The sequence below is a fragment of the Mercurialis annua genome, linkage group LG2 (assembly GCF_937616625.2).
Source record: "Mercurialis annua linkage group LG2, ddMerAnnu1.2, whole genome shotgun sequence".
Lineage (NCBI taxonomy): Eukaryota > Viridiplantae > Streptophyta > Magnoliopsida > Malpighiales > Euphorbiaceae > Mercurialis > Mercurialis annua.
The window spans coordinates 2,212,944-2,229,013 of NC_065571.1; the positions used below are offsets into that span (position 1 = coordinate 2,212,944).

Genomic DNA, 16,070 nt, shown 5'->3' on the forward strand with positions numbered 1-16,070 from the left:
TAATTGGTTCGGCTTATTTGTTATAAATTTTTTAGATGTTTTTTTATTTGATTTTTAATTTTAAAAAATTTAAAACTTGAGAAAAATCAAAGCATATTAGTTTTTTTATATATATTTAAATGATAAATGTGTACAATATTATAATTTGGTCTATATTCATTTCTCTACAATTAATAAAAAGAACTCTTTACTTTTAATAATATGGTTTAAATCCAAAAAAATTATATTTATCTAAATAATAAAAACATCATTTTTTTGCTTTTATTTTACCTCCAAGGATTATATCTCCCATATATATTAGATATTTCAAAAATACATTGCTAACATATTTTTGATACGGTACATACATATTATTATTTCAAAATGTAAAATGACAAATAGAGCATAAAAAATTAAATTTATTTTGAAAAGGTATCTTTGAAAAGTTTATTTCAAGTAATATAAAAATAGGTTATTAAGACATTGTAGAATTTTCATGTGTTTTTTTATAAATATTGGAGCTTTCTATTAATAAAAGAAATGACTACAGCTTATTAGCTGCAATTGGCATATCGACGATGAGAAAAATATTTCACTTTACAACTATACCAAGCCACAAATCGACTTTATTATCATTTTATGAGTCTTTAACTTTAAATAAGTTCGATTTTTATAGATCAAAATCCAACTCTTTTTAATTTTCATATAATCACAAAAATATAATTCTAGTCAACAAAATGCCTACCTAAATGCACTTGTCGTTTGCTCGTTATGCAACGTAAAATACACAGCGCGCCTGATCAGCGCTTCCGCTGTCGTTTGGTAACTAATACGGGCCTGGCCTGACATAATCTCTTACGATACACAATTAGGCCTAGGCTTACGATACATATTACTGAACCGACCCAAACCCGGTCCACCACCCGATCCAATATCGCCCTGAATACTGGAATAGGGATGGTGAGATTGGGCATGAATGAACGAGTTTTATCGTCTTGAAGAAACTTCTTTGATTTGAATTTTGTTCATTTTATCTTTAAATTCCGTCTTCGATTTCGAGCTACCTTCGAAATCAGGTAATTTTAATTTTTACTCGATTTCTTATTTGTATTTTTTTCAGATTTAATTGTCTTTTTAATATCCAATTATTGTCAAATTCTTAATTTTGCTTTTTATTATTGGAGTTAGGGTTTTTTTGATAATGTTTTTGGAAAATTTAATTTTGAAAATAAAAACGTTAGTTAATTTCTTAGCCTTTTTGTAAGTTTCTTGTTATTCCAGTTTAAGCTTAATGATCTTGTTTAGTTTTCGAATTTTTTTCAAAAAAGATTTAGCTGTTTTTAACTGTTTGGGTTTTTTAAAATTAAGAATATATTATATATTAATTGTGTTGATTATGTCTAAAAAAAGTGTTAATTATGAGTTACTTATTCACTTAGATGTGATGGTATAAGCAAGTTCATGTGTTAAACTTGTTTATATCTTCGAGTAGTCGAATTCAATGAAGAAAAAAAAACAATGTTTTGGTGATAATTGAGCACTATTTCTGCAAATTAAATGTACTTTGAATGTTTGTTTGTGTAGTATATTTATTCTTTGAATCATCGTAAGAGTTTTTGTTTCATTTTATGTGCGGATGTTGTGCTTGTATGTGTCTTTTGAGGGAATTTTCATTCTCGAGTGACTATTATTATTGATTAAGTCTGTCAGCTTTCTTTTCTGCTTCCTACATTGTCTACTTCAATTGTGTTGAGATTAGTTCGTCCCAGTCTCTTGCAAGACTTTCTTTTATCTGTTACATATGATTGTTAGTGATGTCTATTAGGGTTTGTTGATTTGTAGTTTCTAATTTTTTTTATGAAGCTCATTAGTATATGGATTATGAGTGATAGTATTGTGGCTATCTGGTTGCTTGTCTTTGATGAATAGATATTTTTACCCGCTGGATAATTTCTTTGTTTTTCTCTTAATTGGCAGAGTATGGAGGAGATGGACATTGATCAGGTAGTGGAGATACCTGATACTCCTGATAGAATAAGTGCAAGACGTAGCAATGGTGTACGATTAGGAAAAGAGAGTAATTTACGTTTACCTGGTCCTTCAGGAACTTCTGATTTTAGGAATAAAGAATGTTTGGATCAGCCAAGGACTAGGAGTAGGCTGGTCAAGGGAAATGGCTCTTATAGAAACCTTCACTTAAACTCGGGAAAAAATCCTGTCACGATCAATGAAGTCGAGCCTTGTAATAAATCCAGTACTTTTTCTACATTACGAAATTCCCATCCTTCCCAAAATGCTTCGTTATTTAGAAGGGGATTGCTGAACAATAACTCCAAGACTGAAACTCGACATTCTAATGGAATTCAACATTTGGACAAAGGGAAATCCGAGTTTACTAAAAGCCCTGCAAAATTACCTGTCCATGTAGATCCTGATGTTTTATTTGACATGGCTTTTCCACATGGTGCTTCAAAAGTTAACCACTCTGAAGAGACCAGAGGTGTCCAAGTATCGTCTAATGGTAGCTCCTCTTTACATTTCCCCCCTCAAATAACTGGCAGGGTCTTGAAGGGAAAGGGAAAAGTAGATGTCAGTGCATGTAACACTTCAGGTTCGGCTATGCATCACGGAAAAGGGATTGATCTTACTGGTGGTTCTCCGCATGATGTTGAAAAACAAATGAATCATTCTCATTCATCTGTTACCTCACCAAGAGTTACTGGGCATAAACGACTAGTACGAAATGGTTGTATTTCTCCATATAATATTGCCACTAGGCAGCAGAAATTTCCTGAAAGTTGGCTAGATGCTTCCACTAATGTTGGAAAAGAGGACTCCAAGAACATGGTTTCCGATGGTGCATCTGAGGTTGATATCAGAGAAATAGTAGCTGGGGAGAAGAATGAATTGAATAATTCTCGTAGAGCTAAAGGGAAAGGGTTAGTAATGTATCCTTCTACATCAATGAAGCATGATACACAAATAGTTAATTTATGCACCAGGTAATAGTTAAATTATATTCTTATTCCTCTCATCAAATGGATTATTTATCTATTTAACAGCTATTGTGTTATTCTATGCCTTATTTTCTAGTATTACTGAAAATTATTCATTACTGATTTTGGATATTGAATGCGGATTTCTTTTCCGTACCTGGTTCATCCATATCCTTAACATTGAGAGCGTATCATGTTTCTGCTGCAGCTCTGGGACTAATGATAAAGCGGCTATTGAAACCAGTGATTCCAGCAGAGGTAATGCATCATTAGATGGTTGGAGAAGGACGCACATCCATACAAAAAAATCACATGGCCTACATGATGGAGTTTTTGTTGATGAACAGTATGACAACAGAGTGGCAAGAAGAAATAATTGTAACAAAAATGTTACCAGGAATGCACATGATTCTGGAGACATGGATGAACGTCAAACAGTTTTCAGGCCTGTGCCTGGTCTCAGTCAAACAAATCGACCGCATCACACTGGGATTCATACCAAAAGACAAAGGAAACATGGATTAACTGCAAGAATTCACAGTGAACTCTCCACGGTGGTTCCTCATGATTCGGAAGCTACGTTTCTTGATTCATCTCGGGAATCTTCTAGCTCCAGATCATTCAGAAGTTCAAATAGACATCGTCGGGACACTTTGTATCCAATATATGAAATTGATGAGTCATCACCTGAAAGGAGAACTGGCACATCTCAGGGATTACATTCCGTCAATGATGAGGAGGAAGATGCTAGGGCAAGACAATTGGAAGCAGATGAGATAATGGCTCGTGAACTGCAAGAACAATTCTATCACGAGACACCAATATTTGGGGGCAATGAGGTCTGTTTTCTTTTATTGGATCTCTATGTCTTCCCTGTGTTATCTTGTCAGTTGTTAATGCTTAGACACGGTTGTCGTCAGCCTTTCTCATTGTTGGTTATTTTAACAGATTGATGAACATGCAGCATGGCTATTGCAGCAGGAGGAAGATGTATTCCCCTCTGCTTCTAGTCAAAATTACCCTATGCCGCATCTTGTAAGTATGCCTTTTTATTTTCAGTTGTTTGCTCAACACTTGTGCTCAGATCAATTATGGTATCAGTATCACTACAACCATCAAGATTATGTATCATGCATTTTCGTAGAGGCTTGCTTTCTTTGAACATGTCCATATGTTTTGGTCATGCTTCTCTAAGCTTTTTAATTTTTTTAAATTAGAGTAATTCATATATATTGATCTTTACATGGTTAGATTTCAATTTTTTTGTAAACTGAGTTTAAAGTTGAGGAAACGAAAAAAGAATTAAATTACTTTTTCGGGCATCACATCTAGGATTGCATTGTATTAAGAATTGGAGTCCATTATAAGACGCAAAAAATAATGACTAAGCCCATCTGTTTAAATTATACCTTTACTGAAATCCGTTGCTGTGAAAATCATTCAAGATGCTGTACACTGTACAATAATTATAGGCGCCTTAATTTCTGCACCCTCTGTTTTTGCATTTCCTGTAGAGAAGGTCAGCAACTATGCGTGCAAATAGACAGCTGCAATCACGGTCATTTCAGAACCCTTTGAGTAGGAGAGGAACCCAGTCTCGACTTCTTGCTAGTAGAGGTTCGCAACTGCGGAATCATTCTCCGGCAGGACTAACTAGAGCTAGGAACCGCTCGCATACATTGTCTACAACAAGGAATTTCCCATTTCCGGTCGACATGGACTTAGAGATGGTATTTTTCGCTTCATCTCCTGTCCACTGTATAAGTTTTTATTGCAATGCCTTCTCTTCCCAAGTTTTCTTGAGCGACCATATGTGATGAAATAATAATATATGGTATGGTTGTGATTCTGGGAAGGGGTGTAATGCAGTCTATTATTGGTCCAATCCCTGTTTTTCTCCTGCGTTATCCTATTCTGCGTTACCTTGGTACTGTTTTCTGTGTGTTGTGACTTGACCACATGACTGATTGCTTGCTTTTTGGTGCAGAGACTTAACATACTGGAATCATTGGAAGATATGAGTATGACAAATAGTCGCATTCTTCAATTTCAGAGTGATTTTAATGAGTAAGATTTTCTTCTTTTCGTGAACTGTTTCTTTCAATGGTTCACTTAATTGATTATTAGTTATTATCGAATGGTCTATTTTGAGGAAAAGCAGTGAACTGTATCAGCATAAAATAATTTGCATCATCATTGTTTAATAATGAAGATAGTCAGATATCTCATCTCTCTCTGTGGACAACTGTTCATTTCTGATTCACTTGTTTATGCTAATATAGAAACTTAGAAGATATGTCATGCCTATTTTCTCGTGTCTGGCTGCAGAAATGATTATGAAATGTTATTGGCCCTTGATGAGAACAATCATCAACATGGTGCCTCAGCAGATCGAATTAATAGTTTGCCAGAGTCTGTACTACAGGTAAGCTGAATACATACAAGTGCATTGGCATGCACATTCTTGGGTTTCAAGTGAAGGAAGCGGTAATGTGGCCCAGTGCCAGGTTTTGTTTTTAGCATATTTAGTTCTGATAGTTGTGGTTTACTTTCCGTTCTTTCGCAGACTGATAACTTTGAAGAAACTTGTGCAATCTGTCTAGATACGCCAACTATTGGAGAAACTATACGTCATCTCCCGTGCTTACACAAATTTCATAAAGATGTAAGAATTCTCATTATTTGCAATTTAAGAATTACTTTCGCTTATTTGTAAGCCTTAATTACCTTAGTTTTTCTTTCTTTTTTCTTAATTATGTTTTGGCAGTGTATTGATCCATGGCTCAGCAGAAAAACATCATGCCCAGTTTGCAAGTCATCTATAACTTGATTTTCAGTCGCGAAGCTATTATTTTGTGAGGTAAATCATGGAGTATAGTTATTTATCCAGCCTCAGAATGTGGGCGACCAAGTGAACAATTTTTGCATTTTTTGCGCGAACAAGGGCAGGATTTTTGCATTATCTGCACGAACAAGGGCAGGATTTTTGCATTATCTGCACGAACAGGGGTATGATTTTTGCATTATCTGCGCGAACAAGTGCACGATTTTTACATTTGGTTCCCACAGCGAAAAAGAAATATGGAAGCGATTTGCATGTTCCTGTTTGCTGTTGTAAGTTGTAACATGTAACATGTAACATTGCCTTATTGTCATTTTCGTAGCATATGTGACTATTAAGGTCTTGAACCGGTTAGCAGCTGTCGATAGGGTTTGATTTGATTGGCCTTATTTATTTGTACCAAGGGATATGTACAGCAGTGTATCTAGTTGCTGGCTGCAATGCATATTTGTAAATTGCGACAGAATTCCCTATTTGCAATGCTTTTGAATCTTTACCTCTGATGACAATTTTTTTTTCATTGCCGACAGAGTTGATCTTTTTTATCAAAATAGTTATTTGCTAATGAGGTTGATAATATAAAGAATTTATTTTGTAGGAAATTTCAATTCGATGATGAACTTTTTACTGGTTTTCATCTATTATATGATGAATGAAAACATTGAGGAAGTTGTGTTTCTCTTTTTTTAAAATCTTTTAACTTTTGAGACTTGGAAATTCATAGGATATATTTTGTGACTATTTCTGTAAATAATAAAAATTATAAACCTGTTTTCCTTTTGAAATTGTATTGTATTTTTGTTTGAAATCCTATTAGCAACTGTCTTTGAAATGTATATAAAACAGTTTTCAAATTGTGTTTGAACTGTTTCAAACTGGGAAGTAAAAATTCGGAAATTTTAAAAACGAGTATTTTTTATGTGAACTGAGTCTACCACGTCATCTGTAAATTAAAACTAATCATATAATAACATCTCATTAAAATAATGTTAAAATTATAATAAATATGTTCAGATTTTAATGATGATATTACGATTTTGCCATTATTTTGATGAAGTGTTTTAATGTAATTATTTTAGTTTATTGATGACGTGGTAGACTTGGTTTACTTAAAAATTCTCAAAAACAAAAAAATTCAGTTTGAGGTTTAAATTTTGCAAACTTTTTTTATTCTCTTAGGTAACTTTGAAAATGTCCCTTTCTATTAAGTCCATGCATAATGTGTATCCCTGAACAATTTAAGTAACAAAATTATAGTTTATCTTACATTCCATATGGGATGGTAAATTTTGAACTGTAACTTGATTAGTCCTACTTTACTTTTTTTGTTTTTTTTAGAATTAGTCCTACTTTACTTGATCGGTTAATTTCCTGAAATTTTACTCTATGCCTATATATGTATTATACCCATATTTTGATAACATACAAAAGTAATTTTCAAGAATTGAAACACTCAAGAAAATCTGATAATTTTAATTGTCAACAACTCTAATTTGTGATGGACTACCAACAGTACTTTTTTTTTCCAAATAAATTCAATTATTTTCTGTTAATGCACAATTTGTATTATAATCAATATACATCTCAATTTAGCCAAACTTGAATTATTAGCTTCAAAATCTTTATGCCATTGTGCAAAAATATCTCCTTTATGGGAGAATCTTGAGGATTTTACTAATTTTAGCTAATAATCAACTGTTACACCTCATTTTAAGACCTCTTATCACAAAACTTTTGTTTGAGTTATTACTGCCTAAACACAATGTTTGAAATAGAAATAATAAAAAGGTGCGTTTTGGGGGGATTTACATAGATACTCCTTTATTACGCATTTGTTAAAAATATTCCGTTTTCAAAAATATTTGCTAAAAATATTTCAGGTTTGATAATTTATTGTTTTGCTTTGAAAATTTATACAAATGCTCCGTTTTTTTTTACAAATTGTTTTATAAACGGTTTTAAAAATGTGAATTTAAAAAATGTTTGAAATCTTTTGAAACTATATTAGAAACCGTTTGAAATCCCATTAGGAACTGTCTTTGAAACGGTTTATAAAACAATTTTCAAAGTTGTGTTTTTCAGAATCATTTGAAACTATTTCAAACTGCAGAGTAAAAAAATAAAAATCTAAAATTTTAAAAACGAGAAAATTTTAGGTAAATTAAGTCTAATACATCATCCGTAAACTAAACTAATCACATTATAACACCTCATTAAATGATGGTAAAATCGTAATAAATGTGTTCAGATTTTAATGATAATATTACGATTTTGCCATCATTTAATGAGGTGTTATAATGTGATTAGTTTGATCTACTGATGACGTGATAGACTCGGTCTACTTAAAAATTTCTCGAGAAATTCAATTTGACGGTTAAATTTCGCAAGCATCTTATTTCTTTTAGGCAACTTTAGAAATGTCCCTTTCTATTAAGTCCACGCATAATGTGTATCCGTGAACAATTTGTTTTTTTGGTATAAAGAGAAGAGGCAAATGTCTAAAACAAATTAAAACTAAACACTCCTATCATAAGAGACACCATAAAGATCATGAGCGATCCATGGAATCAAGCTAGGAGGCGGATGATCGTGAGACAAAAAACCAGCTAAGTAATCATCACCTAGTGAAGCTAGATGATCCGCAGCGAAATTCGCTTCTCTGTAAATGTGATAAATCTTGACCTCCCATTCTCGATCGATTAAAGCTCGAATGATCGGTCAATTTCCTGAAATTTTACTCTTTGCCTATATATGTATTATACCTATATTTTGATAACATACAAAGGTAATTTTCAAGAATTGAAACACTCAAGAAACTCTGAACATCTAGATAATTTTAATTGTCAACAACTCTAATTTGTGATGGACTACCAACAGTACATTTTTTTTCGAAATAAATTCAATTATTTTCTGTTAATGTACAATTTGTATTATAATAAATATACATCTCTATTTAGCCAAAGTTGAATTATTAGCTTCAAAATCTTTATGCCATTGTGCAAAATATCTCCTTTATGAGAGAAACTTCAAGGTTTTACTAATTTTGGCTAATAATCAACTGTGACACCTCATTTTAGAGTCTCCTATCACAAAATCTCCGAAAAAAACATCACTAAATTCTCTAAATTTTGAATCCTCTAAATTTTTCAATTGGCCAGCAAACACCTTTCACCTAAAATGACTAAAATATTTCTAAAAATCACTACTTTACTAAAGAATTTAAGTCCGACCAAACCCAATCGATCCCCACCAAACTCAATGAAACTCAAAATCACTCACTCAACTCACTAACTGGAACCCATCTGCTGCTGTCGGAAACCGCCTCCGCCTCCACCGGAAATCGTGAAAAAGAAACCCATCTGGACAAAAGGGGTTTACTGACTCAATTAGCAAAATTTAGGAGGTTTATTGATGTTTTTTTAGAAGGTCTAGTGATAGTAGGCTCTAAAATAAAGTGTCATGGGTGATTATTAGCCCCCAATTTTTACTTAACATAATTAGCTCATAAAAGAGCATGTGTCAAACATGATATTTTTATCACCCCAAGTATCTACCTAGAAATGTAACAAAACCGATTAATCAAATCAAACCGATAAATTCAGTTTATATTGATTTAGCAATATAAAAAGATTAATTTTTTTAGTTTGGTTCAGTTCAATTTTAAACACATCTAGTTAGGGGTAAGCATGGTTCGGTTTGGTTCGGTTTGGTTTAGTAAACTCCAAAACCAAACCATATTTCAAGGGAAAATATAAAAACCAAACCACGCCAAATATTTATGTAAAATTTCGGTTCGATTAACCAAACTTTAGCATCGGTTTCGGTTCAGTTTGGTTCGGTTTGGTTAATATAGATTTATATAAAAATTATATATAATTATACGTAATAATTAAAATTATGCATAATAATTTTTACTTATATGTGTCTATTAGTTTATATGTTTTATTTTCATATATGTATCTATACACACATATTATATTTTTATATAAATATTTCAATAAATAAATTTTATATTTATTTAAATATATATAAATATTAGTAAAAATAATATTATTGTAAACTTCGGTTTTTCGGTCGGTTCGGTTAATCACTAGTTGAAACCAAACCAAAACCAAAAACCATATTTTTTTATAATTTGAAACCAAACCAATCCATTTTAACCAAACCAAAATTAATTTCGAGCTGGTTTGGATCGGATTAATGGTTTGGTTCGGTTTTTGCTCACCCCTACATCTAGTAAATGTGTTATTCGGTTAACATGTTTAATTCTATTCGATTATTTAAATAATATATAGAATTATATAATATATTACACATAAAATTATTACTATCTATAATAATAAATTATATATAATATAAAAAACTTAAATATAATTAAGAATTTAATTATATCTATTTAAAATATTTGTTTGTGTTTAATCTTATTGAAACGGATTAAGTATGTATAACTCGTTTAGACATAAAATTAATTGCGTCATAAACGGCTTGCCCTGGTCTATTCATACTAAATTTAAATTTATTTAATTTCGTGCCGCATTGTATCATGTTAATCATTTTAAAACTCAATTCAATTCATAGTAAAATTAATGGAATAGATTTAAAAGGATAGATTTGAATGAAGAGGAATTTTTAGATAGAGTCAGTCCACCACATCATCCATCGACTAAACCTATCACATTATGACACGTTATTAAAATAATGGTACTATCGTAATATTACTATTCAAAAGTGTAAAAAAGTAATAAATAAAATTACGACAGTGCCACTATTTTAATGACGTGTCACAATGTGATAGGCTAGTTTACGGATGATGTGGTAGACTGAGTCTATCTAAGAATTTCTCTTGAATTAAATAGATACAAAAACTGAATAAAATAATTTTTAAAACTTATTTAGATATTTAAAGATTTGTATATATGCAACCAAGTTTAGTCTAGTTAGTAACATAAAGACTATTGATACCCTTTCTATCTTGTATATAAGATCCTCTCATCCCTTTCATATTTTAACTCATTTCTTTTAAAATTAATTTGGGATCAATAAAATGGTGTCTGTTGATGAATTTAGAAAAGCTAAAAGAGCTGAAGGTCCGGCAACAGTGTTGGCAATCGGCACGGCAACACCTTTAAACTACGTCGATCAAACGACATATCCGGATTATTACTTCCGCATCACAAACAGTGAACATCAGACTCAACTCAAAGAAAAATTTCAGCGCATGTGTAAGACTCCATCACCATTTCCTTTTGTGTTTTACTTTTTCATGCAAATTAAAACGACGGCGTTTCAGGTAAGCATAATTTACGAGATATATAATTTTTAAAATAAAACGATTTAGTAAATATGAAACTATATATTTTTTATTATAAAAGTTACAATAGCCAGTGACGGAACCGTAAATTTTATCGAGGGGTGAGAATTTTATTTGAACGAACGATTTGATGACATTCATTTTTTTTTAGATCAAACGGCATGTCGTTCAACTATTTTTTTTGCTAGAGGACAATTTATTTAAACAATTTTAAATATAAAAATTGTTTTGGTTCTTTCCTTAAACTAACTGTATCATAATTTTTTACGATTAATTCCATTAACTTAGGATTTATACGTTAGTTTTGTTGATTTAAAGTTTTATTGATCTAAAATTTACTTTTTTTTATTAGAGGTAGACTTATTCTAGGGTTAGTTGTTAGCGGGGGTTAGCGGGAGTTGGTATGCATTTTTTAAAGTTAAATCAGGCAAAGGTCCGAGGAGAATCGGGGGTTCAAACTCCCGACCTCCTGCAGTATAAGGACCTGGCCATTAGGCCAAGTCCTCGTCTGCATCTAAAATTTACTATAGCATTTAATAATATTTTTATGATGTTTAGATAGTTAAAATTAACTTTTTTATCAAATACACATTCACAACCGCTTTTGTTTTTCTTCTATTAATGGAGGGGCAAAACTCCTGCTTAGGTGGTTAAGACAAATTACATTTTCTGGTGAAGGAGAATCGGCCGATCCTCCTCGACCAGGGCGAAGGCACCCACAAACAAGTTGGTCAATTGACCACCTTTGTAAAAAAAAAATTAAAAATTTATAATGAATAATTTTTATTTATTTTTGATTAAGACACACAAATAGAAAGCTAATCCAATGGTTATTGACCATCTTATCACTTAATTTTATATTTTAATCTTATATATTTGTAAAATTAATTTCTTTGCCCTCCTTTATATTAATTTCTGACTTCGCCCCTGCAGCCCTGCCCCTATTAAATCCTCTGTCGGCGATATTCATTCACTTAAATTGATACCGTATCAAATTATTAGTGAAAACACAAATTGTTAAGTAAGATGTAACGATAATTATTATTATTTTTAATGATCTCTAATCAAAACTAATATTTAATAAGTACCACTAAAATATAAGATGATAGTAATGAGTTTGCATGGATGTTCTGATTATGTTGAAGGGTTTCAGGTGAGAAATCAATGATAAAGAAACGTCACATGCACTTGACAGAGGAGATGTTAAAAGAAAATCCAGACTTATGTGCATACATGGCTCCTTCCTTAGATGTAAGGCAAGATATGGCTGTTGTTCACGTACCCAAACTTGGAAAAGAGGCTGCTCTTAAGGCCATTAAGGAATGGGCCCAGCCCAAATCCAAAATTACCCATTTAATCTTTTGCACCACAAGTGGTGTGGATATGCCCGGGGCCGATTATCAGCTCACTAAACTTTTGGGCCTTCGTCCGTCGGTTAAAAGGCTCATGATGTACCAACAAGGATGTCATGGTGGCGGCTTGGTGCTCCGCCTTGCCAAAGACCTGGCCGAAAATAACAAAGGGGCCCGTGTTCTCGTAGTTTGCTCTGAGATAACTGTCGTGACCTTTCGTGGGCCTAGTGAAAAACACATTGATGGGCTTGTGGGCCAGGCTTTGTTTGGCGATGGTGCGGCTGCTGTAATAGTGGGCTCGGATCCAATACCTAATGTTGAGAAGCCGTTGTTTGAAATAGTCCATACGGCCCAAACTATAGTTCCGAACAGCGAAGGGGCCATCGATGGGCATCTACGAGAAGCTGGGCTGACCTTTCATCTCATGAGAGATGTTCCTATGCTCATATCAGAGAATATTGAGAAGGGCCTTGTGGAGGCATTTCAACCCTTGGGCATTTCAGATTGGAACTCCATATTTTGGATTGTACATCCAGGTGGACCTGCAATTCTTGATCAATTAGAATATAAACTTGGGCTTGAGCCCAAAAAATTTCAGTCCAGTAGACAAATGCTTGCTGAGTATGGAAATATGTCAAGTGCCAGTGTATTGTTTGTTATGGATCACATGAGAAAAAAGTCAGTCGAAGATGGGCTTAAATCGACTGGAGAAGGCTTAGAATGGGGGGTACTTTTGGGGTTTGGGCCTGGGCTTACTGTTGAGACAGTAGTGCTCCACAGTGTGCTTATTGGCTGATTAGTCATGCTGACTTGTCGATAAGTCAATATTACTTAGTTGTATTTCTTTCTTTTCTTAATTGATTTTCTTAATTTCTTCAATTTCAATTCTACGTTCCTTTTGGTGCTTGTTTTCACTATGTGGATACTATTAAAAATAATAGATATTGTGAAAATAAAGTTTTTAATCTTTTGTTTGTAGAGAAAAAAATACACTTGGTCTTATTTTAATTAGGCATAAGAACATTGCATATGCGAATTTTATCGTGAATTATATAATTAAGAATAATTTATCTATGTTTTATATTCATTATAAAAATATAAAAAAAAACAAATAGATGAACGTAGTTGTATAGATATTTGAATTTGAGATCTGAATAAGTTTAAGTAGAGTAAATATAATAATGAGATTTTTGAGGGGCATATGAAACAAAAATTTGAAAAATAATAATGAAAAATCACATGAAGAATGAAAGGAGAGAAAAATATGGAAACTGCAAAAAGTAAAAAAAATAAAAATTGTTCTATTTTGAAAGTCTCATTGTTATTTTTCACACATATTAAAACAAACTAAAAACATATAAATTATGTTTGGTTTATAAAATGAAATAGTATAGATTAGAATAGCTATTCCATAAGTAATGAAATAACCATTTTTTAATTTTTGAGAGTAGTATTTATTTTACAAAATCATAAAATAATAATTACATGGAATATCTTTAAACCAAAGCAAAAAAATTTATTTTATAAGAGATAACTATTCAATTACGCACTTATTTTATGAATCAAATATGACCATAGTAATATTTTCTTTATCTTTATTAATTATACTTTGAAATTATGCATGTTATTAATGACCTTGTAAATGAGTTTTGCTATTAACGTAACAAAAATTGTAAAAATGAGAAATTATGCTAAAAACTTTAATGCGATTTTTAAATAGAATATAAAAAAAAGGATAATAGAATTTTTTAAATGGAACGGAGGAAGTACTATTTAAGATGAGAAAGATAAAAAAAATCTAAAATCATAGGCATAAAAGTCATTAGCCTTGGCCACAGTTTTGGAACGAGTGTTTATACCATTCATTGGTTGTGCCATGTCATATTTACAAAAAGTCAATGAACATTTGCGATAGAAAATCTTTTAGTTATTACTTAATTTTGTTAGTATCAATTTTTCCACATGACTAATGCATCATTGATTTGTTGCGCAAAAGGACATGGCGTAACAATTACGTGCAATAATTTTTCTTTTGGAACTAGTAGCTCCGGTTTGGGACATGGTTCTATCTTAACTAGAAAATGTTGGTTCCGGCTGGTTTGATTAAATGAAAAAGTAAAAGTTATTTTTTAAAAAAAAATTATTTAAAAATAAGTTAAATTAAGTATAATCTTTTAAAATAATTATAAAGAAAAAGGATTTGAATGCATTTTTCCTACCAAATTTAAATTGCTTAGTTATTTTTTTGAACAGGGTGGTGCACCGAACCAATTTAACTAAAAAAATTGAACCGCATTAAATCAAAAATAGTGGATTTAATTTATAAATTAGAGATATGTTAAACCTCAATTTGGTTTGGTTTTAAATTTAAAAAAAGTAAAAAAAATGAATTATATTTTAAAGTGTATAATACATTACAATCTGACTTGGATTTGTTTAAAAAATTAAAATTTAATATTTTTATGTTTTAATTTTTTAATTTTTTTTAATTTTTATCTTTAAAATTCAAAAGAATAACAATTATTTTTTTATTTCGATTAAACCGGGCCGAAATTTATCTCGAATTTTTTTGTTGTTTTTAATTTGTAAAATAACCAAACGACTTGGACATTTACACTTCTGCACCAAATCGAAAAACCGAATGCACAATTCAAATTTTGACAAAAAAATTGAATTGAAAGTAAGCGAATAAAAAATGATAAATATTTATAAAAAATGTTTTGTAAAAATAAAAATTAATGTCTCAATTGGCCGAATAATTATACAACGCAACGGTTGCGCCACGTCATTCGTGTAATAAACCAATGAAGTGTTAGCCATGTGCAAATGTTTTATGATAAAAAAAGAAAAAAAAGATTCCCTCTTGCAAATGTTTATTAACTTGTTGTAACAATGACGTGGCACATCTGTTGTGTGGGATAAACACTTCGCCATTTCGTATCCACATATTTGTGAAATTTCATGATAGGGAATGGGTCATAGGCTAGAGGAAGAGGGTTAGGTTGGGAAGTGTCATAGAAGTTACTAGGGAGCTTATGGGTAGGGATGGGTCTTATGCAGCAGAAAATTCAGATTTTTTTCAAATAAGAAAAATAATAAAAGGAAAATATTAAAATTAATATTCATAATTTTTCATAATCGAATGCACTATTAAAATAATTTTTTAAATAAATATACTGACATTTAAAATTTCGTCATTAATTAAATTATGTAATTACATTTTCACAAATTTCATAGCAGAAAATAATCAATCCACAATTTCAGTTGAAATTGATAAAATAAAGTTAGGGTTGTAACTCTATATATCAAAATATTGTATACACAATTATTCTTGTTGTGATAGTCAACTTCACAATAAAAGAATTAGTTTCATGCCAATTCTTTATTTATTCACTAAATTTTACATCAATGATATAAATTTTTAAGTTGATTTTTGAAAGAGAGAAGTTTCACATCATAAAAATTATAAAAGCTTGAATTTTTAAATGCAGTGCATTCTGTATGTGAGTATGTTCCATATCAGAATTCACTCAGAAATTGTAAAATTAATTTAATTACGTTTAGATTATATTAATTAAATTAAAAGTTAA

General features: G+C 31.3%; 2 protein-coding genes across 3 annotated transcripts; both read left to right on the plus strand.

The window, feature by feature from the left end:
* The first annotated feature begins 922 nt into the window (after positions 1–922).
* LOC126669098 (uncharacterized) lies at positions 923–6,313 on the plus strand. 2 transcript variants are annotated; one of them, XM_050362428.2, is made up of 10 exons: positions 923–1,055; positions 1,957–2,981; positions 3,184–3,814; positions 3,924–4,010; positions 4,490–4,705; positions 4,963–5,042; positions 5,304–5,400; positions 5,542–5,640; positions 5,743–5,835; positions 5,983–6,313. In XM_050362428.2, exons 2-9 carry the CDS (start codon positions 1,960–1,962, stop codon positions 5,803–5,805), a joined length of 2,295 nt encoding a protein of 764 aa, XP_050218385.1. In that variant the 5' UTR covers positions 923–1,055; positions 1,957–1,959; the 3' UTR covers positions 5,806–5,835; positions 5,983–6,313. The 2 variants fall into 2 exon arrangements, with proteins under 2 accessions (XP_050218385.1, XP_050218384.1); XM_050362427.2 differs by having other exon boundaries at positions 5,743–6,313.
* Positions 6,314–10,809: 4,496 nt separating this feature from the next.
* On the plus strand, positions 10,810–13,400 carry LOC126669100 (chalcone synthase-like). The gene is made up of 2 exons (XM_050362431.1): positions 10,810–11,039; positions 12,282–13,400. The coding sequence occupies exons 1-2, from the start codon at positions 10,862–10,864 to the stop codon at positions 13,274–13,276; spliced, it is 1,173 nt and encodes a 390-aa protein (XP_050218388.1). The 5' UTR covers positions 10,810–10,861; the 3' UTR covers positions 13,277–13,400.
* The last annotated feature ends 2,670 nt before the right edge of the window (positions 13,401–16,070 follow it).

Bases quoted from the DNA above. Each gene is read 5' to 3' on its own strand.
- LOC126669098 (XM_050362427.2), top strand. From the start codon at position 1,960: ATGGAGGAGATGGACATTGATCAGGTAGTGGAGATACCTGATACTCCT. The intron at 3,815-3,923 runs GTCTGTTTTCTT...TTATTTTAACAG, and splicing joins CAATATTTGGGGGCAATGAG to ATTGATGAACATGCAGCATG. The intron at 5,043-5,303 runs GTAAGATTTTCT...GTCTGGCTGCAG, and splicing joins TTTCAGAGTGATTTTAATGA to AAATGATTATGAAATGTTAT.
- LOC126669100 (XM_050362431.1), top strand. From the start codon at position 10,862: ATGGTGTCTGTTGATGAATTTAGAAAAGCTAAAAGAGCTGAAGGTCCG. The intron at 11,040-12,281 runs GTAAGACTCCAT...GAAGGGTTTCAG, and splicing joins AGAAAAATTTCAGCGCATGT to GTGAGAAATCAATGATAAAG.